The 26,321-nt window shown below is 48.7% G+C and overlaps 1 protein-coding gene across 1 annotated transcript in view; it reads left to right on the forward strand.

Moving 5' to 3' along the window:
* The window catches only part of DOC2B (double C2 domain beta), a 131,026-nt gene that overhangs the window by 11,081 nt on the left and 93,624 nt on the right, over positions 1-26,321 (forward strand). The window contains exon 2 of the mRNA XM_082201891.1: positions 19,403-19,482. Within this exon, the coding sequence (XP_082058017.1) occupies positions 19,403-19,482 (80 nt within the window). The remainder of the gene's footprint in view (positions 1-19,402; positions 19,483-26,321) is intronic.

The following is a 26,321-nucleotide window of genomic DNA, read 5'->3' on the forward strand; positions in this document are numbered from 1 at the left end:
AAAAGGAAATTCTGAAAGGAAAAACTTGCTAGAAGTGTCAAAAAGGAAATGATATAAGATCAAGCAGACTTCGCTTGAGAGGGCGTGTGGTCCTGAGCTGTTTAAGGCCTTATAGGTCGAAACTAGCATTTTGAATTGGGCTGGAAACTAATTGGCAGCCAGTTGGGCCAAGATATACTCAAACCATCTTGCTCCAGTGAGCAACCGGGTCACCAAATTCTGACCAGCTGAAGTTTCCGAACTGTCTTCAGAGGCAGCCCTACGTATAATGTGTTGCAGTCAGTGCTTTTTTTTCCTAAAAAAAATGTTTAGGGATACTCTCATTTTCCTCCCCATATTGAAATACTGCCCCTCAATGAGGTCAAACTTAGATTCACAAAATGTTTAGGGGTATGCGTACCCCTGCGTCCCCCCAGAAAAAAAGCACTGGTTGCAGTAATCTAGCCTAGCGGTTACCAGAGCATAGACAACAGTAGTTAGACTGTCCCCATCCAAACAGGGGCACAGCTGGGGCACCAGCCGACACTGATGGAAGGCGGTCTGGGCCACTGAGGCCACCTGAGCCTCGAGCGACAGCAAAGGATCCAGGAGGACCCCCCAAATTTCATACCCATTCCTTTGGACGAAGTGTAACCCCATCAAGAGCAGGCAACCTCTCATCCGTCCTGTCTAGGGAACGGCCTACTTTTCCTCAGCCTGCAAAATGTCTTGGAAGTACAGTGGTCCCTCGGGTAAAGAACTTACCGTATTTTTCGCCCTATAGGACGCACTTTTCCCCCTCCAAAAATGAAGGGGAAATCTGTGTGCGTCCTATGGGGTGAATACAGGCTTTCGCTGAAGCTTGGAGACCGAGAGGGGTTGCTGCGCACTGACCCCTCTCCCTCTCCAGGCTTCAGGAAGCTATCAGCAAGCCTGGGGAGCCCGCGGGAGTTCCCGCAGGGTTCCCTAGGCTGCGGATAGAAGCCTGCCGCCCAGCACACGGGGCGTCCTGAAGCAGAGCGCCCCGCGCGCCGGGCAGACATCGGCCAGCCCCACAAGCTCGGGGGACAGCGGGGAGGTGCAGCGCCGCCATCCCGCTGTTCCCCGACCTGGTTTTGGGGGGGAAATAAAGGGAATTTTCCCCCTTTATTCCCCCCCCCAAAAAAACCTAGGTGCTTCCTATGGGACGAAAAATACGGCAATTCATTCTGGAGGTCCATTGTTAACCTGAAACTGTTCTTGCCAGCATGGTATAGTGGTTAAGAGTGGTGGACTCGTAGTCTGGTGAACCGCGTTCGCTTCCCCACTCCTCCACATGCAACTGCTGGGTGACCTTGGGCTACTAGTCACACTTCTCTGAAGTCTCTCAGCCCCACTCACCTCACAGACTGTTTGTTGTGGGGGAGGAAGGGAAAGGAGAATGTTAGCTGCTTTGAGACTCCTTAAGGGGGAGTGAAAAGCGGGATATCAAGTCCAAACTCCTCCTCCTCCTCCTCCTCCTCCTCCTCCTCCTCCTCCTCCTCCTCCTCCTCCTCCTCTTCTTCACCTGAGGTACCACTTTAGCTAATGGGGCCTCCCACTGCCACCACGCCACCGCACGATTTCTGTTCTCATCCTGAAACAAAGTTCTTAACCCGAGGTACTATTTCTGGGTTAGCGGAGTCTGTAACCTGAAGCGCCTGTAACCTGAAGTGTCTGTAACCTGAGGTACCACTGTACACCTGTCTGTCCATATCTCCTTCTCATGGGTCAATGTGAAAAAGATACAAGGGTTGCTTCCATGGTGGCCTAAAATGGAGGGCCTAAAAGACACTCTTGGTGAGTCCCACTCTGCCTCACTGCCACAGTTGCCAGCTGTCGTGCTCCCTCCTCCTCCTCGCTCCCATTGGCTGGCTTGCCAAGCAGGCAGCCAATGGGCAAGCAGGCCGGGGTATCTACCACTTTTCCTGGACCAGGCAGAGAGGCAGATAAGCAATCAGGTTGCAATGGTGAGAAGGAGGAAGAGGTGGAGGTCCTTGTCTATGGGGCCCCCTGTTCTGGCATGGGCCCCCGTGCAATACCCAACAAAGCCTGCAGGGTCATTTTTTAAAAAATTGCATTTCCCTATATGCAGTTGCACTTGGATGCAGCAGCCGCACGTCAGGAGAAATCATTTTATTTTCTGCTTGGCTCTTATCACCAGAAACCGCTCCACTTTGCTGAAAGCCCTCTCCGGAAAGTTCCGGGGAGGGTGGGGAAGCCATTGTGGTGAGCCGCAGGGTTTCATTTTCCAGGAGGATTGAAGAGCAAGGCGGTTCACGGTCTGTGTTGCTCTTGTTTATTTCTTATCCAGGGAATTTTCAAATGAGCTCCCTGGCAGAAACGGAATCCAAAGTAGGTGTTGCAATGGGGAGTCGTCCGAGACAAGGCATTAAACAAAAGCTCCATCCATCCGCCAGTCTGAAGGTTACTGATCCTGTCTTTTCTGCGGGAGAGAGAGAAGAGACAGAGCTAATCCAGGCAGGCCCCTATCAGCCTCCTCTAGCTGTTCCTGTCAGATCCTCTTGGCACAAACAAAAACAGATTATCCTGGTGGTGGCTGGGCTGATACGTTAGACTTTTGAAAACTTGCCAGCTTTGTGTTCCAAATAAACTGGGCGGGGTGCCCTTTCTGCTGTCGTTGGAATGCAGAAAGTCTCTGAGCACATACAGAGTGTTGCCCTTTATCACTGAATAATAGTGGCCACCCTCATACATTATGGTTACCAGATTTTTTGTCCAATGAATCTGGGGACACTTTTTTTTTTTTTTTTAAAGCTGAGTAGCAACAGGGAGTCAGTAGTGGGGATGGTGAGGCAAAAGACCCTGGGCCCAAGCACACATGCATATTGTATAAAGGTGCAAAGCCCTTCTTTCGCACCCTGTGAAACAGAAATGCACAGTTTTTAAAAAACTGGGCAACAGCCGCCCTCCCGTGACTCCCCAGCCTTCCCCGATCTCCTGCCCCATTCCTCGTTTTGACTGATAGGGGGGGGAGGCTCGGGAGTCATGGGCGGGTGGCTGTTGCCCAGTTTTTTTAAAAATCGCTGCGCATTTATGTTTCACAGGGTGCGAAAGAAGGACTTTGCACCTTGCCTGGCAGAGAAACCATGCACCTTGCGCCCCTCCTGGGCAATGGCCGCCCGCCCGCAACTCCTAAGCTTCCCCCAATCTGTCAAAACAAAGGGGGAAGGGGGCAGAAGATTTCCCCCACTGGACGTCCCCGGTTCACCTTCGGCAGTGGCGGCAGCAGCAAGCAGCTCCTGAAGCCAGCCAGAGCCAACTGCGCTACCAGGCTGGCTCTGGGCTGCTGAGGCTGCCGCTGCCACGTTTCCCGGGGACAGATTTGCAAATCTGGGGACTGTACCCGGGAACCGGGGATGTCTGGTAACCCTAATGTACATTGAGGGTTGAGATAGACAGAAGGTTTCTGAGTTGGAGAACAGAGATGGGACCCTTTCCATAGCCCAAGTACTGTGTCCCGTTGTGGCGACTCCTGGGGGACAGCATGTTCCAGCAGTTCTTTCTTTCTTTCTTTCTTTCTTTCTTTCTTTCTTTCTTTCTTTCTTCCTTTCTTCCTTTCTTCCTTTCTTCCTTTCTTCCTTTCCTTCCCTCCCTTCCCTTCCTTCCTTCCTTCCTTCCTTCCTTTCTTTCTTTCTTTCTTGCATTTATATCCCACCTTATTCTCCAAGGAGCTCAAGGTGCCTGCAGGTGGTTCTCCCACTCCTCATTTAATCCCCATGACGACCCTGTGAGGTAGCCTGAGGGGCAGTGAGTGGCCCAAGGCAGCCAAGTGGGGGCGGGATTTGAACCCTGGTCTCGCAGGTCTCAGTAAGTGGGACAAGAATCAGAAGCAGGTGGAACAGCAGACGCGGCTTTTCCTTATTGCTCTATCATCAAGTTGCTCATCTCGCTTTACTGGCCGAGGGAGCTAGCATTTGTCTGCAGACAGCTTCCGGGTCATGTGGCCAGCATGACTAAGCCGCTTCTGGCGAACCAGAGCAGCGTACAAAAATGCCATTTACCTTCCTGCCGGAGTGGTACCTATTTATCTACTTGCACATGACGTGCTTTTGAACTGCTAGATTGGCAGGAGCAGGGCCCGAGCAACGGGAGCTCACCCCGTCGCAGGGATTCGAACCGGCGACCTTCTGATCAGCAAGTCCTAGGCTCAGTGGTTTAGACCACAGCGCCACCCGCGTCCCATAATTATAATATTACTGCATAATCTTTGAAGGGACCCAGCATTTCTGAATTTGCCTCTCCACTGCTAGTCACCCCCCCAAAAAAATCTTGCTTAATAGTAGACTGTGGTCTCCAGAAATGGTGTGCTCTGTGTGTGTGTGAGAGAGAGAGAGAGAAAGAGCAAACAGGAAAATAAAAATAAAAGCGGATTTATAGAGGGCATTAGGCCAACAGGATCTTTTTTCCAGTCTGCTACATCCAGCGTGATACAGATAATTAATACCATTGTCACGGTGTCTAAAGTGGATTGAGGTTCTGTGTCCAAATGCACATGTTGTTACCATTGTTCGCATTAATTACTTAATTGCTCTTGTTAATGGTCTTAATCCACATTTGCAAAGAGATATTGTTCAAGGAGCGCCTGTCAGGCTGGAGACGAATTGCAGGCCTGCCTCTCCTTGGGGGCTCAGGGGGTCGCCCTCCCCACCCCAGCGTCCCTGCACCCCAGTGATTCTCAAATGCTCGCCTTCGTTCTCCCTCGCCTGGAGCCCCAACCAAACGGGAGTCTAAATGGAGAGTCACTGTTGGTTCTCCCACACCCCGCCAGACCTTTCTCATTCTGGAGGCATTAATCACTTGGTGTCCAGTCACCCCCGCCGCAGATGAGAAATGTCAGTTTCTCTTGTTATTGGAAAAATCTGCAGGAGCCATGCTTGGCTGCCAGTTTGCAGACAAAGAAGATCTCTCACTCCCCACACAGCCCGATCTGTCCCCAAAAATGTAAGGAGAGACCTTCCTGGATCCGGCCAGCAGCCCATCCAGTCCAGCAAGCTGTTCTCACAGTGGCCAACCAGGTGCCCCCGAACAGAAACCCACAAGTAGGACCTGAGCACAAAAACACACTCCTTTCTCCTGCGGCTTCCGACAACTGATATTCAGAAACACTGCAGCCTCAAACTGCGGAGGCAGATCACAGCCCCCCTAGGCAGCAGCCATCGATAGACTTTCCCCCCTCCACGAATTTTTCCAGCCCTCTTTTAAAGCCCCCCAACCCAAATTGGTGGTGTAGTGAAGATTCCATCAACGGTGTCTCCGGAAAATTCTACACATCACTTGGGAAGACAGACGAACTAATACCAGCGTACTGGAAGAAGCAAAGATCACCAGTGTCGAAGCAATGATTCTTCAACATCAACTTCGTTGGACTGGTCATGTTGTGTGGATGGCCGATAATCGTCTTCCAAAGCAACTATTCCGAACTTAAAAATGGAAAGCGTAATGCTGGTGGTCAACAAAAGAGGCTTAAAGACTGTCTCAAGGCAAATGTAGTATAAACACCGACAACTGGGAAACACTGGCCTGTGAGCGCTCCAGTTGGAGAACAGCCTTTGCCAAAGGTGTCATGGGCTTTGGAGACACTCGACCTCAGGACGCAAGGGAGAAACATGCTAAGAGGAATCTTGCAAATCCACACCGTGATCAACTCCCGCCCGGAAACCCATGTCCCACTGTGGAAGGATGTGTGGATCCAGAATTGGCCTCCACATTTGCTTACAGACTCATTGTTAAAACCGTGTTTATGGAAGACAATCTTACTCAGCTACAAGTGATTGCCAAAGAGATAAGAGATGAGCGTGTGCTAAAACTGAATCCAGTACTAAGGTAAACTTTACCTCTGCTGCTCTGTCCAGTTTTGCCCCTGGCTCTGCCCACCATGGGCTTGCGGCCCCGGATGGCTGAGCAGGAGGTAATGTGGCCCCCGGCTTGAAAAAAAGATTCCCCACACCTCTGCCGCATTCTGAGCAAAGTACCAAGATCCAGCTGGGAAACTTTATTCTTTCTTTGATGTGTGTGTGTCTGTGTGTGTGTGTGTGAAAAATGTCTGCCTCTCCTTTCCTCCCCTCTCCCTTCCCACAATGTTTATGCCGAGGGCAGCCAGTGGAGATCAAAGGTTCTCAATCTTATCCCCCTGGAAAGCAGAGCAGTAGTCACCCCAGCCAGGAAGTATTAAACTGTGGCCGTGCGTCGCATTCAAAAACACTGGCGCCAGCTCTCATGTCTCTCCCTGTCTCTCTCATGCTTTCTCTCTGAGGACATTGGTACAGCTAAGGCAGGCAGCCCAGGGATTTTAGACACCCCTGCAGGGGCGTCGCTGGGTCCTTAAGAGCCAGGGTGGGGGAGTGTCGCACAGACCTGTGGCCCAAATTTGCATAAAATGTGCCCTTGCTAATTGACATGGACCGATGATGATTTGGGGAGAGGGGAGCCTGCCCTGTTAGCAAAGTGGAAAAACATTAAAATTAAAAGCAGAGGTAGATCAGAGCTCACTTAACCCCACAACTCCCAGGTTGTTTGCTTAGTAGGTCTCTATGCAAGCTCGTAAGTCTGCAAGAATGTTGTACAGAGTACTCTATCAACTATCTATCTATCTATCTATCTATCTATCTATCTATCTATCTATCTATATCTATCTACCTATCTATCATCTATCTATATCTATCTATCTATCTATCTATCTATCTATCTATCATCTATCTATCATCTATCTATCATCTATCTATCATCTATCATCTATCTATCTATCATCTATCATCTATCTATCTATCTATCTATCTATCTATCTATCTATCTATCTATCTATCTATCTATCTATCATCTATCTCTCTCTCTCTCTATCTATCTATCTATATCTATCTATCTATCTATCATCTATCTATCATCATCTATCTAAAAACAGCATGCTGAATCAGGCCAGTGGGAAACCTGTAAGCAGGATTTGAGCACAACACCCCTCTCCTTTTCTGTGGTTTGCAGCAATAAGAATTCAGAGGTGTTGCTGCCGTGGAGGCAGAGTAGGCCATTGTGGCTAAAAGCTGTTGTTAGCGTCATCCTCCATGAAACTGCCCAATCTTCTTTTAAAGCCTTCCATGGGCCAGCTGGAATGGCTCAATTGGTAGAACACGAGACGAAGAGTCTCATGGGTTGTGGGTTCGAGTCCTAAGTCAGGGGTTGGACTAGATGGCCCTCAGGGTCCCGCCGAACCCAACAATTCTACACTTCTGCATTGTGGAAGGCGCAGTGCCGTCCTTCACAACCCTTCCCCGTCCCTCGCAGCTCTCCTAGTGCTGATTTTTTAAAAAAAGGAGTAAGCACAACATATATATTTTATTTCACCCACATCGTACGATGTAAAGGTCAGCACTGGGGAGGTGGCAGTGGCTTGGAGGCCTGCCGACAATGCAGGTTTTCTATTCCTTACCTTTTAACGAATTGCCTCCCTTCTTCTTTTTCCCCTTTTCAAAAGATCGCCTCTCCAATTAAAAGCACCATCGGAGGCTTAATGTCAAATTTGGAGCTTGGCAGCACACTGCAGGGAGGGCAGTTTGTGTGTATGTGTGTGTGTGTGCTTTGCCAAGGGCTGTGGCAGGACAAGAGCCATTCTCTTGAATGGCAAAACTTCCTAGCTTTTCAAACAATGTCTGGCATGGATGTTTTCTCGGTCTCTTGTGAGCATCAGTACAGAGCTGTGTCACAGAGGTCCAGGCCTCTCTGTCTGGACCTTGGGCCTTAGATCAGAAGAGTGCTGCTGGATCAGCTTGATGGCACACCCTCCTACATTCCTCAGATGAAAAAATGGACATTTCTCCCTTCCAGCCAACTGGCCCTCCTCGACCCCCCCCCCATTTTGTGTGTCCCCCCCCCTTCCCTGCAGAGTATTTCCTCTTACCATCAGCCTGTTGGATTTCTCTATCCTGTGGCATAAAGGAGATAAAGAGGTATTGACCCTTCGCTATGTGCTATGTGTTACCCAGTAAAGGGGAGGATGTTAGGATATTGATGTTCCACATTTCCTACTACTCCTACAATGGGCCACAACACACATGCCACCCTGAGAAAAACCCTTAATCCCAATTTTGTTTTATTCTTTGGTAGACTTACAAGAAGAAAAGCACACGCCAATAAATGAATTTTAGAAAGAGGTAAGATTAGAGGAGGGAGGCGCTGTGGGTTAAACCACAGAGCCTAGGCCTTGCCAATCAGAAGGTCGGTGGTTCGAATCCCCACAACGGGGTGAGCTCCCATTGGTGGCCACCGCTCTCTCCTGTGGCAGGGAGTTCCATAGTTTAGCAGTGTGCGGCATGATGGAGCCCTTTCTTTATCCGTCCTGAATCTTCCAACATTCATTTTGACGCCCTCTCGCCCATCCTTGCACGGGGAGGAGAGTCCGACCACCCTGCACCCGGCTGGATTTTACCCTTCTCTTCCAATGCTAGGCCGACTTGTGAAATGTGGGTCATCGCTGAAGGCGCTCTGGCCTGGCCGAGTCGGGAAAAGAGCAAAATGGCTAAGTCCTCTCTCACGCAGCAGCTGGGAGGTTCAAGGTGACTTTGGGATTGGCGTGGGGAGGGCAGAATCCCTTAGCACGGTTCTCCGCTCATCCATCACCTGAGCTCTGCCTCCTTGCATAGGATCAGAGCTTCTTATGCAAAGAAAGCTTAGCCAGAGGTGAGGACACTCAAGGGCGTTTGCAAGCTGGTCAAAGGTGCGAGAGGAGCAGATGGTCTGTGGCGTGTGGCTGCAGAGGGGGCTTTAAGCTGTGCTGCCTCAGAGCTTGTGGCGGCCAAAGTCGGTTTTATTATATGGCTATTGAGGGGGTGGATCCGTCCATTTGCACCCACAGCTTCTCTGTGTTTCTGCGTTAGCTTGCAATGTTTCCCCTTCCAAAAAGTCGCTCTGAAAATTCACCTGCATTTCAGTGCAAATTCTTCCACCTACATACTTTGGAATGGAGTTTCGTTTTATTTATTTATCACATTTATCTCCCACCGGTTTTTCCTCTCCAGGTGGTGTGTACACGGTTCTGATCCTCTCCTCATTTAACACCTCATTTAATTAGGTTAAGCTGCTGAGGGATTGATTGTTAAACCGCTCTCAGAACCGTGGCTCTGGGAGGGGACTAGGGGTCTCCCTGACAACCCTCAGCGCCCTCATCAAACTACAGCTCCCAGAATGCTTTGAGGGAGGAAGAGATTGACTGTTTCAAATGGTACCATAGTGCTTTAAATGTATGGTGGCCTAAATCTCACTGAACACTGTACAAAGCAGCCACCATTCCGTGGGTCTGTTGCACAGTGCTCACTCTATTTCTTATCCTTTCCCACACAAAAATGCCTTGTCCAGACAGGCGTACTGAGGCTGCCCCCTGGCATAGATCGCTTTTGAAAGGAAACCAGAGAAACTCAATTTTTAAAATTAATTATAAACCTTAAAGGGTGACTGCTAATCACACCGACTATATGCAACCTCCGGATTCAGGAGCAGTCAACAAGACTCTGACCCAGCAGGGCTCTTCTTAAGTCCCTATACAGGGAACTGGGAAACACTTAATACTTGCCGTTTTCCCTCTCTAACCTATCTTCACAACCTTGAGGACTAGCCTCTTGGCTTCCAAAATAAAAACATTCTGAGTTTTTCAGGATGTACACACCACAAGCGCACATGATATGTATGGACCTGGTCATCCAGGTTGCAGAAGTTCATTGCGCAACTGCTTAACTACTAGTAGTAATAAGTAAAGGTAAAGGGACCCCTGACCATCAGGTCCAGTCACGGACGACTCTGGGGTTGCGGCACTCGTCTCACTTTACAGTGGTACCTCGGGTTACAGACGCTTCAGGTTACAGACTCTGCTAACCCAGAAATAGTGCATCGGGTTAATAACTTTGCTTCAGGATGAGAACAGAAATCGCATGGCGGCAGCGTGGCAGCAACGGGAGGCCCCATTAGCTAAAGTGGTACCTCAAGTTAAGAACAGTTTCAGGTTAAGAACGGACCTCCAGAACAAATTAAGTTCTTAACCGGAGGTACCACTGTATTGGCCGAGGGAGCTGGAGTACAGCTTCCGGGTCATGTGGCCAGCATGACTAAGCCACTTCTGGGGAACCATTTACCTTCCCGCCAGAGCGGTACCTATTTATCTACTTGCACTTTGACGTGCTTTCGAACTGCTAGGTTGGCAGGAGCAGGGACCGAGCAACAGGAGCTCACCCCGTCGCGGGGATTCGAACTGCTGACCTTCTGATCGGCAAGTCCTAGGCTCTGTGGTTTAACCCATAACACCACCCGCATCCCACATAGTAATAAGTAGGTGTAGTTAATACTACTACTCTGACCTTAATCCCTTCCTTCTAGAACTTGGAGGAAAACGAAGAAACCCCCACCCCTTCGAGCCCAGATAATGTGTGTTTTACTGGGCTTATTAGATGGGGATGACACGTGGCCATTGCAATCCTTCCTGCCCCCAGGCGACAGGAGCCAATGGCTGTGGAATGAGGTAATTGCCCTTTAAGACGGCAAGTTCTTCAGAGGGCAAGGGACCGGACCAGCCTCACTCAGCAGAGGCAACAGCTCCCACAGTGCTCTGACCAGGGTCCTGAAATTGCCTTGCCTTGGGACGCAATGGGCAGTGGATACCCCTACTAGTAGGAAAATCTCAACTCTCACAAGGGAGAAGTCACAGCTGTTAAAGGAGTTTATATGTGTCAGAACAAAGTTGGGCGGGCTTAGTTTTCCAAAAATGTTAAGTCCAGGCTTCCCAATTGGCTGGTAGTGACTCCCTGGGGTTGACGGAACAGTGCAGAAGGGTGAATTAAGACCAAGGGGTTCAAAAAGGGCTTAGGCATGTGGAAAATAAGTTGATGAGGTTTAATCCCCCCCCAAAATAATTCGAAAAACTATGAGCCTCAGAAATAAAGGGCATGAGCACGTACAGAGCACACCTCCCTTGGCAATGAGGAACTTCTGCATGGTAGCGAAGCATAAAATTTACATTTTATGATTCCTAGCAGTGGTGATGGGTAATTAATACACATTGATTAGATATCAATTATTTCTAGCTTTTATTTCATTTACATTCCTAAGAATTTGGCTGGGGGGGTGTCAATGACAATTTCACGAGCTCATCAAGGGTTCAGTGAACTCAGAGGTTCTCAGACTTAAGTGATTCAAAATGGTGGAGAAACCCCAACTTCCCTCATTCCCGTTGCCAAAGTCTTTATTTCCTTTAAGAGCATGAGACCCTTCTGCAATATCTGGAAAACATTCCTGCCCACATCTCATTTTGTATAGAAAGGATCTGTCTACTATCTGTCAACTTGTTTTTATTATTGCTTGTTAGCTGCCCTGAGCCGGGCCTTGGCTGGGGAGGGCGGGGTATAAATAAAAATTATTATTATTATTATTACTAACCTACCCACGTCAGCCAACCCCAAGACCCACCAACTCACTTACCTACCATGATCTGACCATCTCAAACCCACTCCCCATTGAAGGAGTAGCAGGATAAATGAGGAAGGATTAAAGTTTGTAGATTTTCAACAAACTCCTAAACAGCCGCTAAACATTCCCCCCCCCCCATGGTGTGACTGTGTGCATCCATGAGGACCAGAAACTTGAAAATAAAAAATCTTAAAAGTGGGTTCCAAAGTGTTCCGGCTCAAACTTTCAGACCATGATGGGGAGTGGGTTAGATATTCTTTACAATGTTCCTCCAATCACATTGCTGCGATTTCTCAAATCCCACCCTTTTCACGTCATTGGCCCATTTTTGCTTTGCGAAACTGTGCTTAATACATTGGGGGGGGGATATGCCTGAGTTGCTCAGCAGCCGTGACAAACCAAAGGCTGCCTCCTTCTCCTGCCAAGGGAGACAGACTGCATTTCTCGGTTCTGCTCACTTTTTTACTTTAAAAAAACAAAATAAGGCGGGGAGAGAGAAAGGAAATGTAGATACATAAAAAAGAGCATCTGCTTCAATGTTTTGGTTCTTTTTATAATGGCGTGTGTTGCTGAACAGAGACTAGTGCCTTCCCTTTCACCTGAGGGCGGAGGGAATTGTCACCATCTTCCTGGGCTGAAAACAAACAATCAACTCTCTCCTTTCTTTCAAACCCAGCCTGTGGAGTCACGCTTGGCATTCATCCGCTTGCGCACAAATAGAAGGCTGCATGTGATCATTCCAGAACAGAAGAGGGTGGAGCTCACTGAGCCTGGTGGGGTGTGGGAAGCAGGCAAGGCTCACACCTCCGTAGGAGAGCATCTGCTTGGCGTATAGAAGAACCCCGTTTCAATTCCTGGCATTTCCAGGTAGGGCTGGGAATGTCCTCTACCTGAAACCCTGGAGAGCTGCTGCCAGTCAGTGTAGGCCATGGGTAGGCTGCTGCCAGTCAGTGTAGGCAAACTAAGGACCGGGGGCAGGATCTGGCCCAATCACCTTCTAAATCCAGCCCACAGATGGTTTGGGAATCAGCATGTTTTTACATGAGTAGAATGTGTGCTTTTATTTAAAATGCATCTCTGGGTTATTTGTGGGGCTTAGGAATTTGTTCATCCCCCCCCCTCAAAATACAGTCTGGCCCCCCACAAGGTCTGAGGGACAGTGGACCGGCCCCCTGCTGAAAAAGTTTGCTGACCTCTGGTGTAGGCAATACTGAGCAAATGGAGCAATGACCTGACTCTGTGTTAGACTCTGTGTAGGTGGAGCAAGGACCTCTTACAGACAGAGCTCCATCCTCTTTTCCTATGCACTCTACAAACACCCTACTGAAATTGAGGAGGTGGAAGCTGCCAGCCAGTTCCACCCCTTGGACAAGCAGGGAGTCAGAAGCCAGGTGGGGAGGGGCTACTGAGGCTGGTGGAGCAGCCCCATTCATGCCAATGGTCTAGCCTCCACCTTTCCAAAAGTACGGGCACAATTCCAGCAGGGAGCTGAGTTCGAATCCAGTTGTGAAGCACATTCGTGGAGGGTAAGGCTATCAATGGCGGTTGGCTGTGATGGTGATGTGGAGCCTCCAGTGACAGAGGCAGTCTGCCTTTGAATACTGGGAATCTGCCAGCGGGGACAGTTGCCACTGCACTCAGATGACCCAGCAAGGCTCTTCCTGTGTGTGTCTGTGTGTCTCTGTGTGTGTCTGGTTAAACCTCGCAGGCCTCATCTCCCTATAAACAGAGCAATTTTCAAAGGATGTCCTCCTGGAGACGCTTTTGCAAAACACTGGAAAATAAATCTGCTGTTTGCTTGCCGTAATGGGAATCTTAACGAGGCCCTGAGGATTGATCTCCCTCATCCAATTTTAATAGGCCGGGTTTAGCTTCATAGAGTGGTGGCAGAAAGGGGGGGGGAGAGAGAGGGAAACTACCCCCTTCCATTGGTCTGGGAGTTTAGTGGCCAAAAAACACACACCATCATTTGCTCCAGGAACCATGCAGGATCAGGGCCCGGCAGCAGGTGTGCCACCAAAATGGAGTGACCTTTTTCAAGGGCTGTCATCCAATTAAAAAAACAAACCAACCATGCCCACTCCAGCCTCCCAGAGCAATGGAAGAAGCCAGGGATAGTTACTTCCCATTTTGCAGGGTCAAAGGGGGATTGTTCCACAGGCTGGCTGGCTGGCTGCCTTGCAGAGAGGCAGGCAAAGCTGCTCCCTTCCATTTTCTGGATCCAGAGGCAGAACGAAGTGTTCAGCTCCGTGGCCTTTGGCAGCCAGCTCCTTCCACTGTATCCAGGCCCACGATACTGGCCGCAGGATCAGGCCATTGTCAGTGTCTTGAGTGCCAAACACCAGCTGTCCAGAATCAGTTGCTGCTTTAAAAAAATATATTAAATCATTAAGACAGCAAAATAATAGACTCCCACAAATAAGGCACAATAAAGCGAATAAAGACATCTGCTTGCAAATGCTAACCGTATTACAACAAATTGAAGGCGGCATGAGGCTGAGCATTACCATTAAAGTTGCTTTTTCCAGTGCATCACAAAGAATACCCATTTTTCTGCAAACTTAATAGCTTGATTTATGTGCGCTCTTTCCTAAGTTAATTTAATCATTGTTACTATAGACCAAATCATGTCAAGCCATTCACATACAGTTGCTTTTTTAAAAAGAAGAAGACTTTCCATCTCATTTGCATGCCCAGAACCTTTGTGTCCCTGTTTATCTGTGTCCTTTCCTAACCTGGGGCTGGGGATCGGAGGTTCTGAACTCAGTACTATGCAGCCAGGGGCTGGGGAACTAGCCCAGATTGTAGCTTTGGAGAGTGGGTGTCTTGGATTCGATTTTCACTCCAGTCCTGACACCTGGTGAGCATGGTCTCATCTGCATCATCATCACTTATTATTTATACCCCACCCACTTGGCTGGGCTTCCCCAGCCACTCTGGGTGGCTTCCAACACAGTATTAAAATACAGTAATGCCTCAAACATTAAAAGCTCCTCTAAACAGGGCTGCCTTCAGATGTCTTCTAAAAGCCTGGTAGTTGTTGTTCTCTTTCACATCTGGTGGGAGGGTGTTCCACAGGGCGGGCGCCACCACCGAGAAGGCCCTCTGCCTGGTTCCCTGTAACTTGGCTTCTCATAGCGAGGGAACCGCCAGAAGGCCCTCGGCACTGGACCTCAGTGTCCGGGCAGAATGATGAGGGTGGAGACGCTCCTTCAGGTATACTGGACCGAGGCCGGTTTAGGGCTTTCAAGGTCAGCACCAACACTTTGAATTGTGCTCGGAAACAATACATTTAAAGCAGCATCGTACCACTTTTAAGCAGTCGTGGCTTCCCTAAAAGAATTCTGGGATCTGTAGTTAGTTCTGGGCGCTGAGACTTCATAGATGAGCCTCTTTTCCCCTCGCAGAGGTATAGTCTTTGAGAAGAAGGATTTGGTGGTTAAAGCACTTTGGGAATTGCAGCCCCGCAAGGGGAATAGGGGTCCTCTCACAGCTCTCGGCACCCAAACTACAGTTCCCAGGATTCTTTCAGGGAAGCTGTGACTGTTTAAAGTGGTATGAGAAATGGATTTATAGCTGTGTCCCTTGTCTCCAGATCAGATCATTTATTATGATCAAAGACCAGCTCACATAACACAATAAAAACAGCGTGTCCCTTGTCTCCTATTGTCTCCTATTTGAAGAACTTCCATATGACAGGCTTCTATCATTTGAAGGCATCCTTTCAGAATGTGGGACCCCAGCCACGTGTGTGGAACAGGGGGTGCCAACCTTTTTTGTGGGGTGCGTGTGGAATTCCAAAAGAGTGCTCATTTTCCTCCCCTAGTCTCTCCGCTCACCCCTCCTTCCCTCCAGCTGTCAATCTTTATATGATTTTTCAGGCTCAGATCAGTCAGCTGGGTGCAGGCTTGAGTCTTGAAAGCCCACAGAGCTGGAAGAAGAAGCTGGAAAGAGTGTCACTTTTTTGACTTCAACTCACCACCCTCGCCAACCTTGTGACGACCAAGGAGGCAAGGATCAGGGCCCACGGAGGGCTGTGGGGGTGCCAAAAGAAGTCCTTAAGAGCACCCACCCCTCGCTGGGCAACTTCAGATGCGGAAACAATCGACACTTTTCCTATGCCCATCAACAGTTAGCGCATGGGTAGGCAAACTAAGGTCCGGGGACTGGATCCAGCCCAATCACCTTCTAAATCCAGCCCATGGATGGTCTGGGAATCAGCGTGTTTTTACATGAGTAGAATGTGTGCTTTTATTTAAAATGCATCTCTGGGTTATTTGTGGGGCATAGGAATTCGTTCATTCCCCCCCCTCAAAATACAGTCCAGCCCCCCGTGAGGTCTGAGGGACAGTGGACCGGCCCCCTGCTGAAAAAGTTTGCTGACCCCTGAGTTAGCCCCTCGTGGGCAGGCTGAGCAGGCAGGCAGCTCACCTCTGTCACAGTAAAGGGAGATGCACTGCATTCCTAATTTAAATCGCAAGAATTATTTCTAAATCTGCAGCCGAACATGGACCTCAGCATATTGGTGTCCTCATTTTTTCTTGGACAGCCAACCTCAGCTGGCCCTCACTGGAAGAGGCAGTAACAGCCACCAACTCGGATGGCTTTAAAAGAGGACTAGGCAAAGTCATGGAGGAAAAGAAAGCTATGGATGGCTACTAGCCACAATGCTCTTGTTTTAGCCCCACTTGTGGGCGTCCTGTTGGGGGCACCTGATGGGCTTATGTGACAACAAAATCTTGGACAAGATGGGTGTGATAGGAATTTTGAGGTCTTATATTGTGATAGGAATTTTGAGGTCTTATATTGTGATAGGAATTTTGAGGTCTTATATTGTGATAGGAATTTTGAGGTCTTATATTGTGATAGGAATTTTGAGGTCTTGGATATATGTTAAATCTTCATAAGTGTATCAACCAAGCACGTACATAGATCAGCACAGGAAGACCGACCTGGAACCATTTTTGATTCCCAAACTGACCTCAATTATTTCTCTGCAAGGTCAAAGTGGGAAACCTCCCCATTGTCTCTTTCCTCACAAATCCTGCCTTAAGGACACATTTAAGATATGAATAGGGTGTGAGCCTGTGACCTGGCCCAGGAACTAAGTATTTATCATTACAAAAGACTGGCCAGGCTCCCCAGGCAATCCAGTCAAGTGGCCATTAAACAGGTAACCTGGAAGACAGGAGGTAGACAAAGCACTCAGATTTCTGCTGTAGACCGCCCTTTCTGTGATGTAGGTATGATGTTTCGGGGGGTGGTCTTGGACTCCAGGGAGGGAATTTAAAATGTCTACATAAGGGCAGGGACACCTTGGTTCTGGTTCCTCCTCCTTTCCTGCGTGTGGTGAGTGGGGACCCTGTTGCAACAGATCAATAAAGATCAGGCTTACTAGCTGCTTTGCTTCTCAATATTCTCTGGTTGGCCTCTGTTATTTTCTCCTACTAATAGGGAACCTGTATGGGACTCTGTATGGGCTCTTGGATACCCCATAAGGGGAAAGGGCAATTTTTGTTTACAACACTGGGTCCCCGGTTTGATCCACCAGATCTCTTCTTATCTTCTTAACTCTTCCAAGTTGGGGAACCTGATCATCTCAGGTCAAGGGACGAAAGGTTCTCCAACGGTACCAAAATTTAATATGCATATATATTATTTTAAGAAACAAAACAGCACAGCAGGGAACTGGGAAGTCCAGCGCTGCCATTTGCAACCTATTCATCATTTCTGCAAATCAGCATCCTTATCCCACCCTGTTCCTCTCAAATTCCCCCCCACTTTTTAAAAATATGCGGTGCTAAATTTAACCAGCTTATTGGCACAGTCATCCCTCTCCTCTCTCTCCCCCCCACCCCCACACATCGCACCCACCTTATTTTCCCTCCACCATTCTGCCAAGGACCGGCTTTGAGTATGTTTTGAGAGAGAAAACCAACAGGGTGTCTTTCTGCTTCAATCAATAATCTCTTGTGTGGGAACAAACAGGCCCTCAAATTATAGAGGCTGAGCTCGCGAGGATTGTGTGGGAGCAGTGTGCAGGCATGGAATCCGCAGCAGAGCTTTAGTTGCCCACCCCCACCCCTCCATCATTTTAAGAAGGCAAGTTTCTAGCCCTCATGGGGCATTCTGAGAAAAGGTGCCTTGGAATTCAGTACTGGGCAATGTCAGGAGTAAGCTCAAAGGCCTCCTGAAGTGAGGTGGGGTGTAGATGGACAAAATCGAATTTAAAAGCCAAAGCAAGGGGGGTGTAACATCTGGGGAACTCCCCCCCGGCTATCATTGGACTCCAGCTCCCATCACCCCTAGCCTGCATGGCCAATGGCAGAGGATTCTGGGAGTTGTAGTCAAACAGCAGCTGAACAGCCACAGGTTCCCCATCCTTGTGACAGAGGAAAATATCCATTGGAATGTCAAACATTCATTACTTAGAGGTAGACTTCCTTTGAGCATTGAAATTCCATGTAGCTAAGTCATCCCCCACAAGTTTGTTTAATGTAAATCGCAGGACTATCACCACATCTTGTGGAGGTGAGTTCCACACATCAATATGGTAAAGATGTTGCACATTTTCCCCTCTCCCCCACCTCCTTTTATTCTTTTGGCCATTGATACATGTTCATAGAATCATAGAATCATAGAATCATAGAGTTGGAAGAGACCACAAGGGCCATCGAGTCCAACCCCCTGCCAAGCAGGAAACACCATCAGAGCACTCCTGACATATGGTTGTCAAGCTTCTGCTTAAAGACCTCCAAAGTAGGAGACTCCACCACACTCCTTGGCAGCAAATTCCACTGTCGAACAGCTCTTACTGTCAGGAAGTTCTTCCTAATGTTTAGGTGGAATCTTCTTTCTTGTAGTTTGGCTCCATTGCTCCGTGTCCGCTTCTCTGGAGCAGCAGAAAACAACCTTTCTCCCTCCTCCATGTGACATCCTTTTATATATTTGAACATGGCTATCATATCACCCCTTAACCTCCTCTTCTCCAGGCTAAACACGCCCAGCTCCCTTAGCCGTTCCTCATAAGGCATCGTTTCCAGGCCTTTGACCATTTTGGTTGCCCTCCTCTGGACACGTTCCAGTTTGTCAGTGTCCTTCTTGAACTGTGGTGCCCAGAACTGGACACAGTACTCCAGGTGAGGTCTGACCAGAGCAGAATACAGTGGCACTATTACTTCCCTTGATCTAGATGCTATACTCCTATTGATGCAGCCCAGAATTGCATTGGCTTTTTTAGCTGCCGCGTCACACTGTTGGCTCATGTCAAGTTTGTGGTCAACCAAGACTCCCAGATCCTTTTCACATGTACTGCTTTCAAGCCAGGTGTCACCCATCTTGTATTTGTGCCTCTCATTTTTTTTGCCCAAGTGCAATACTTTACATTTCTCCCTGTTAAAATTCATCTTGTTTGTTTGTCTGTCAAGGTCGTTTTGAAGTGTGATCCTGTCCTCTGGGGTGTTAGCCACCCCTCCCAGTTTGGTGTCAAGCCCAGAAGCAGATTCACTTGAAAACATCTCAATTCTGGGCGGAACAGGAAATGAGGATTAGCTTTGCCCCCCGAACTCAGTGCTTGTTCCAGTGACAGCTAAGTAGAGCCTCCAGGCTCAAGAGGAGTCTACCCCTTGGTGCTAGCTGCCCAATATTCTCCTTGCGTTTTTTTGCAAAAATAAAAATAAAAATTGGTACCTATTACTTAGCTACAGTACTGCAAAATTCAGGAAAAAGTACAAATTGCAAAGGGTGCTTGAGTCTCAAATTACGTAATTTTTGGGGAGCGCAGATCGGGTTGATCCAAAAGGATCCTGTACCCCTAAAGCTTTTGGTTCCTTTCTTTGACTTCATTTTTTCTCCTGCCATTCTGACTCTGCTTGATTTTATATTTCAAAAAGGGGCAAACACTTCTCTCCTCAATACATGTCTCCTTTTCATTTTCTTCCAGCTGCCCTGGGGACATTAGATTTCAGCTTGCTGTATGATCAAGAGAACAACGCTCTCCACTGCACTATCAACAGAGCCAAGGTGGGTGTCTGGTAATAGATGTGTTGCTCTAGGGATCAGCCTTCTGTAACTCAGATAGACAGCCTGGAATGACTGAGCTGCCTGCCGAACTCTTGAGGCTCCTGTTAGCCAGCAGTTCTTCAGCCTTTGATCAGTGTCTTGTCATTATTTTATTTATTATTTCATAACATTTATATGCTGCTCAATTGTAAAAGAAACCCCTCCAAGCGGCTTACAAAAAAAAACCCCACAACATTACTAGTAAAAACCATGGAAACATTCAGAAAATTATAGCTGGCATTAAACGAAAACACATCAGTAGTCTGGAGATCTGGGTAGGCTTGTCGAAACAAAAAATGTTTTTTTTGTTGTTGTTTAGTCGTTCAGTCATGTCCGACTCTTTGTGACCCCCTGGACCAGAGCACGCCAGGCACTCCTGTCTTCCACTGCCTCCCGCAGTTTGGTCAAACTCATGCTGGTAGCTTCGAGAATACTTTCCCACCATCTCGTCTCCTGTCATCCCCTTCTCCTTGTGCCCTCCATTTCCCCAACATCAGGGTCTTTTCCAGGGAGTCTTCTCTTCTCATGAGGTGGCCAAAGTATTGGAGCCTCAGCTTCAGGATCTGTCCTTCCAGTGAGCACTCAGGGCTGATTTCCTTCAGAATGGAAAGGTTTGATCTTCTTGCAGTCCATGGGACTCTCAAGAGTCTCCTCCAGCACCATAATTCAAAAGCATCAATTCTTAGCAGATGCCAAAAAGATTGCGGCGAAAGTGCCTGCCTGATATCAATAGGCAAGGAGTTCCAAAGATTATGTGCCACTACACTGAAAGATCGATATTGTAACAGAAGTGAAACGGGTATTATGGGCTGGGCAAGTTCCGCAGAGCAAACTGGTCAAGGCGGCATATTTGAGGTAGGGTGATCTCACAGGTAATCTGGTCCCCGGTTGTTAAGGACTTTGTATACTAATAGTAACACCTTGAACTTGCCCAGGCAGCAAATTGGCAACCATTGGAGCTCTCTGATCATGGGTGTTATATACTGACAAGGCCTCAATCCTGTCAGCAATTGGGCTGCAGCATTCTGCACTGTTTGCAGCTTCTGGATCGAGGACAAGTCTCCCAAACATAACTCCCCCCCCCCCGAGCTCATTACAGTAATCCAGACTTGAAGTAAGTCTTGGGGGGGGGGTATGTTCGGGACACTCAGTTCCCGGTGCCTTTCAAACCTCTGCTGATTTTATCTTAGCTATAAATGTGCGGATAAGGAGGAATTTGCGCTAAAATACACACATTTTCAGGGCAGGGGAAGGAACTGAAATGGACAGATGCAGCCATCCCGGTGCATGAGTCACAAGTAAAAGAGATGAACCGATTTTCCTATCCCTGTGCGCATGTAACAAGTTGTACAGCAGAGGTCAATGCAGGGGGGGGGACACCACCCGAAATGGTCTAAATTTGGGTAGTGGGGGAGGGGAACCCAAAATGAAACACCCCTCCAGAGCTGTGGCCTTTCTTGCCTCCTCTCTCTCTCTCTGTATGTTTCTCCCAAGTTGAAAAAGACAAATGTAGACAAACGAAACAGTTTTGGGAAATGATTTATAACAAACTGAAAAAGATGTTCAAATATACTTTCCCAGAAAAGCCGGAAGGTTTTTTTGTTAGGCTTGATGGGAGAGGATATAGAAAAAGCAGATCAAAGATTATTTATGTACGCTACGACTGGACTGCTTCTAGAACTTCGTTAGCCCCAAAATGGAAAGTACCAACAGTGGAGGAGTGGCAGACATGGATGGTGGATTACGCGGAAGTAGCAAAACTGACCTGCAGGTTCCGAAACCAGGAGGAAACAAAATTCCAAAGAGATTGGAGTAAATTTATGGATTATATACATAATAACTGTAGAAATTTGAAGAGAATAGCAGGACTGAAATAAGTCTTACGACTTGGACTGGATATAATAAGAAACTGCAGAAAGGAGATTAAAACAAGAAAGCCTGTTGAAGGGAGAGAGGGAAGTCAGTGCTCGGCAGAGTGTTGGGTAAGGAAATGGGTAGATGATTGTTGAATATTACTGTATTTTGTTTGTTTGAAATGGAAAACCAATAAAAAGCATGGAAAAAAAGACAAATGTAGGAAGTTGGCAAAGCAGTGAACATGTGGTGGTCTTCAGGAGGAACGAGTGGGCAGACAGATACCTGGGTGTTCTCTAATTTGTGGCCCTGAAGGTGGACTTACCGTATTTTTCCGTGTATAAGACGCCCCCATGTATAAGACGGCCCCTGTTTTTTGGGACTCAAATTTAAGAAAATGGGGGGGGGGGAGATGGCTCAGAGTTGTTGAGAATTGAGGGGGGGGATTGCCCAGGGTTGTTGAGTTTTTTTAAGGGGGATTACCGAAATTCGCTCACCAGCACGCGACACAAAATCCGCCTCTCGTCTGTCCCATCATCAGCAGAAGCGGCCAATCACCCGCCCAGTTGCCACAGCGTCAGCCAATCAACAGCAGCCCTTGGCGCAGCAACCAATGACACGCCCAATAGCTGCTGACAGCCGCGGCAGCAACCAATCAAAGTCCACCCTGTGCGCTATCCATGTATAAGACGACCCCCACTTTTTAGCGTCATTTTTAAAGGGGAAAAAACCTAGTCTTATATGCGGGAAAACACGGTACGCATCCAAAATGACGGAGCGAGTTGGCAACCTTGCTGGGAAAGTGGGGCAGGGAGTGCGTGTGACGATGAGTAATTTCCCTTCCCGTCCAAAGCAGGTTCCTTAATTGCCGCCTCTGTTTCCTTTCTTGTCGATATAGCTTTTCCCAGCCCACACTCCGCAACACCCCGCTTCCTGGAGATAATTTGGGGTGGGGGGTGTTGTGCTGCCTTCTTCTGCTTTCACAGAGGAAGCTCGAGCCAGAATCTGAATCGAGAGAGGTGGTCGTGGGGAGGTGGTGGTCTTCTCCCCCCCACCATAGCTTGTTGGGGGATTCATACAGCTAGGAAGAGTGGGACCCCTGCCCTGTGCCTCTCCAAGTGAGGAGATGCCAGGGACTTAGCCTGGCACCTTCTGCAGACAAACAGTGGTGTAGCAAGAGGGGCAGCTGTCCAGGTCCATTTTTTAAGGGGGTGTGTGTATCTGCTTCCCTCTCCCTGCTGGGAAAACCCTTCCCCACCAACATCTCTGCCGCTGCCACCCAACCCTGATACGAACGGTTTCCAGGTGGGACAGGAGAGGAGGCAGGGAGACTGTGGAGACGGAGGTCAGGCCTCAGTGGCCCTCTCCTCCCGCCAGGCCAGGTCCCCCACTTGGCATCTGTCTGTGCCCCAATGGCAACCCACGCTACACCACTGTGCTCTAGCACTGAGTTACAGACCTTTGCCTCCAAATAAAGATTCCAGTCCTCGTTAAGGACCGATTCAAATAGGAACACAGGAAGCAGCCTTATTTGCATCAGGCTGTTAGGCCATCTAACTCAATATTGTTGACACCGGCTGGCAGAGGCTTTCCAGAGTTTCAGGCAGGGAGCTTTTTCTAGCCCAATCTGGAGAAGACTGAGAGTGTGTCAGGAGCACGCCCTACTCTCGAGTAGGACCCTGGCAGAGACACATGCCCGGCTGGCATGTTCTCTCCCTCCTGGTCGATCGTTCGGGAGCTTCAAAAGCTTTCTTGCCCGAACATCACAGCAACCAATGCCAACAGATATTGGCACACTTAGGGATCCGCAGAGTCTTCACAGCTTGCGTAACAGACCTCAGCATCTCAGCATTTTGGCTAATCTACTTTATTTGCATATAAACACACACGGAGCACTGCAACATGGCTCCCTCTCTCTCTAGCATCAGACAGCAAAAAGAGAAAGAACAAAGGACAATAGTCCCACTTCATGGAACACAGGATCACAAACATCCTGTCTCCATCACTTTGCACTCTAAGGAGTCAAAACATACACCGTCATGTGATAGACAACAATCCCATGACTGCAGTCATGGAGCAGGAATTCTAACAGAGTGAACCTGGGTTCTCCCAGCTAAGCTCTATTACCTAGCTAAGGCCCTTCCTGTAAAATTAAAGCAAGATGCCAGATATTGTGAGTCTGAATTTAAAAGCTCATCGAAATCAGCACAGAGGAAAGTGCCTTATACTAAATCTAGCCCTGGGTCTGACTCTGATATAGCCTTAAACTGAATTGAGATTGTCTGCCTGCAGTTAGGGAGTGTCTTGCCTTGATTTTATGTAAGCTGGTGTGGGAGCCTTTTTGGCTACAGTGCAGGGTACAAATGCTACAAGCCAACCAACCAACCAACCAACCAACAAACATAGTTAAACTGTGGGACTCCCTCCCACAGGAGGAGGCAGTGATGGCCACTAACCTAGATGGCTTTAAAAGAAGTTTAGACAAATTCATGGCGGAGGAGAGGGCTATTGATAAATGGCTATGCTTCTGAATACCAGTGGCTGGAAAACACAGGAGGGGAGAGTTGCTCTTTTGCCCGGATCCTGACTGTGGCCGTTCCAGAGGCATCTGGCTGGAGACTGTCAGAGCAGGACGCTGGGCTGGATGAGTCCCTGGCCTGACCCAGCAGGCATCTTCTCTCGTTCTTATCTTTGATACAACATCTACAGAATTCAGCTTTCAGAGAAGCTCGTTTTTGTTTTTAAGATAGGGTTACCAGACGTCCCCAGATTTGCAAATCTTTCCCTGGACAAATTCTGTCCCCGGAATGTCCCCAAATTTGCAAATCTGTCCTCGGGAAACATGGCAGTGGCAGCCTCAGCAGCCCAGAGCCAGCCTGGTAGCGCAGTTGGCTCTGGCTGGCTTCAGGAGCTGCTCGCTGCCACCGCCACTGCCAAAGGTGAACCGGGGACGTCCAGTGGGGGAAATCTTCTGCCCCCTTCCCCCTTTGTTTTGACAGATCAGGGGAGGCTCAGTGTGGTGTAGTGGTTAAGAGCGGTGGACTTGTAATCTAGTGAACTGGGTTCGCTTCCCTGCTCCTCCACCTGCAGCTGCTGGGTGATCTTGGGCTAGTCACACTTCTCTGAAGTCTCTCAGCCCCACTCACCTCACAGGGTGTTTGTTGTGGGGGAGGAAGGGAAAGGAGAATGTTAGCCGCTTTGAGACTCCTTTGGGTAGTGATAAAGCGGGATATCAAATCCAAACTCTTCTTCTCAGGAGTCGCAGGCTGGTGGGCGTTGCCCAGAAGGGGCGCAAGGCGTGCAGTTTCTCTGCCAGGCAAGGTGCAAAGCCCTTCTTTCTCACCCTGCAAAACATAAATACGCAGAGTTTTTAAAAAACTGGGCAACAGCCGCCTGCCCACGACTCCTGAGCCTCCCCCGATCTGTCAAAACAAAGGGGGAAGGTGGCAGGACATCAGGGAAGGCTTGGGAGTCACAGGTGGGCAGCGCGCCGTTGCCCAGTTTTTACAAAACTGCGCATTTCTGTTTCACAGGGTGCGAAAGAAGGGCTTTGCACCTTTATACAATATGCATGTGTGCTTGGGCTCAGGGCCTTTTGCCCCACCATCCCCACTCCCTGTTGCTAGTCAGCTTCAAAAAAAAGGGGGGGAGTGTCCCCGGATTCATTGGAAAAAATCTGGAGACAAATTCCTGTTCCTTATGATTCTGTGAGAACAGGATGTTGCTGGCCTGGATTGGCCTGATCCAGCAGGGAAATTCTTAGGTTCTTAAGTTCTTAGGCTAGGGAACTGGAACAACGCCGGGCCTTCTTTTGCTCGCTGGAGAAAGGTGCCCTGGAACAATCTGAGATATGGTTGTGTTGTGCAACATAACAGAAAATAAAAATAAAATGAAAGAAGAAAAATAAAACGCCTATCATGGACCTTTGCATCTATGTGACCACCCCTGCTTTGGTATCCACCCCCCTTACACCACTGGAAAGCCCCCCTCCCACCCTGAGAGCGGGATGTTCTTCCCAGGTGAGGGCCGCTAGCTTAGCAGAAGCAAAGCTGCAACTTGTGTGCAGCTCTGTTTTTCAAAAATCATATTTTCTTCCCTTTTCTTGCAAAATGAAAAAAGAGCATTGGGAAGGAAGGGGGTGGCGAAAACCTAGTGGCTGCCAATTATGCAGCCGCCAGAGAAAGCCGTTTTGCAGGACGTGATTAGCAGCATTTAACAGCCCCATTTATAAGCTGACAAGGCGGTCAGGAGCGTCAAGTAAATAATCGTTATGTCGGGCTGGCCGTGGGTTGCACTGGCTTATAAATAACTCTTGCCATTTTCCTTTCCTTTCGGGGAGTGGGTGGGTGGGCAGAGGAGTCTTAAAGGTGTTAAGAAACCAAATCTATTGTTCTTAACAGCCATGAATGGCCATTGGTGCTCAGATTGACTAAGCCAACATTTTTCAAAGACTATCTGAGGCATTTTTTTTTAAAGGGGAGCATTCATCCCACAAACATCCCAATCTACTTCTTCTTTGGCGATCACCGAGTAAGATTGTCTTCCATGAACACGGTTTTAACAATGAGTCCATAAGTGACTGTGGAGGCCAATTCTGGATCCACACGTCCTTCCACAGTGGGGACATGGGTTTCCGGGTGGGAGTTGATCACGGTGTGGATTTGCCAAATGCGCCTTCCTCCTAGCACATTTCTCCCTTGCTTCCTGAGTTCGAGTGTCAGTGCCCGGGCAGAACAATGGGGGTGGAGACACTTTCATTAATACACAGCACACACACATAGTGGCGTAGCGTGGGGGGTGCAGGGGGGGCAGCCGCACCGGGCGCAACATCTGGGGGGGCGCGCTCGCGCTCGCAGCTCTCTGCCCCTACCTGGCTCACTCACTCTCTCTCACTGCAGTGCTAGCTGTGCGAATCCGATCCGAGCCGCTGGGTCGCCGCCCACTGT

The sequence above is a fragment of the Podarcis vaucheri genome, assembly GCF_965113315.1.
Source record: "Podarcis vaucheri genome assembly, chromosome: 15".
NCBI classification, from domain to species: Eukaryota; Metazoa; Chordata; class Lepidosauria; order Squamata; family Lacertidae; genus Podarcis; species Podarcis vaucheri.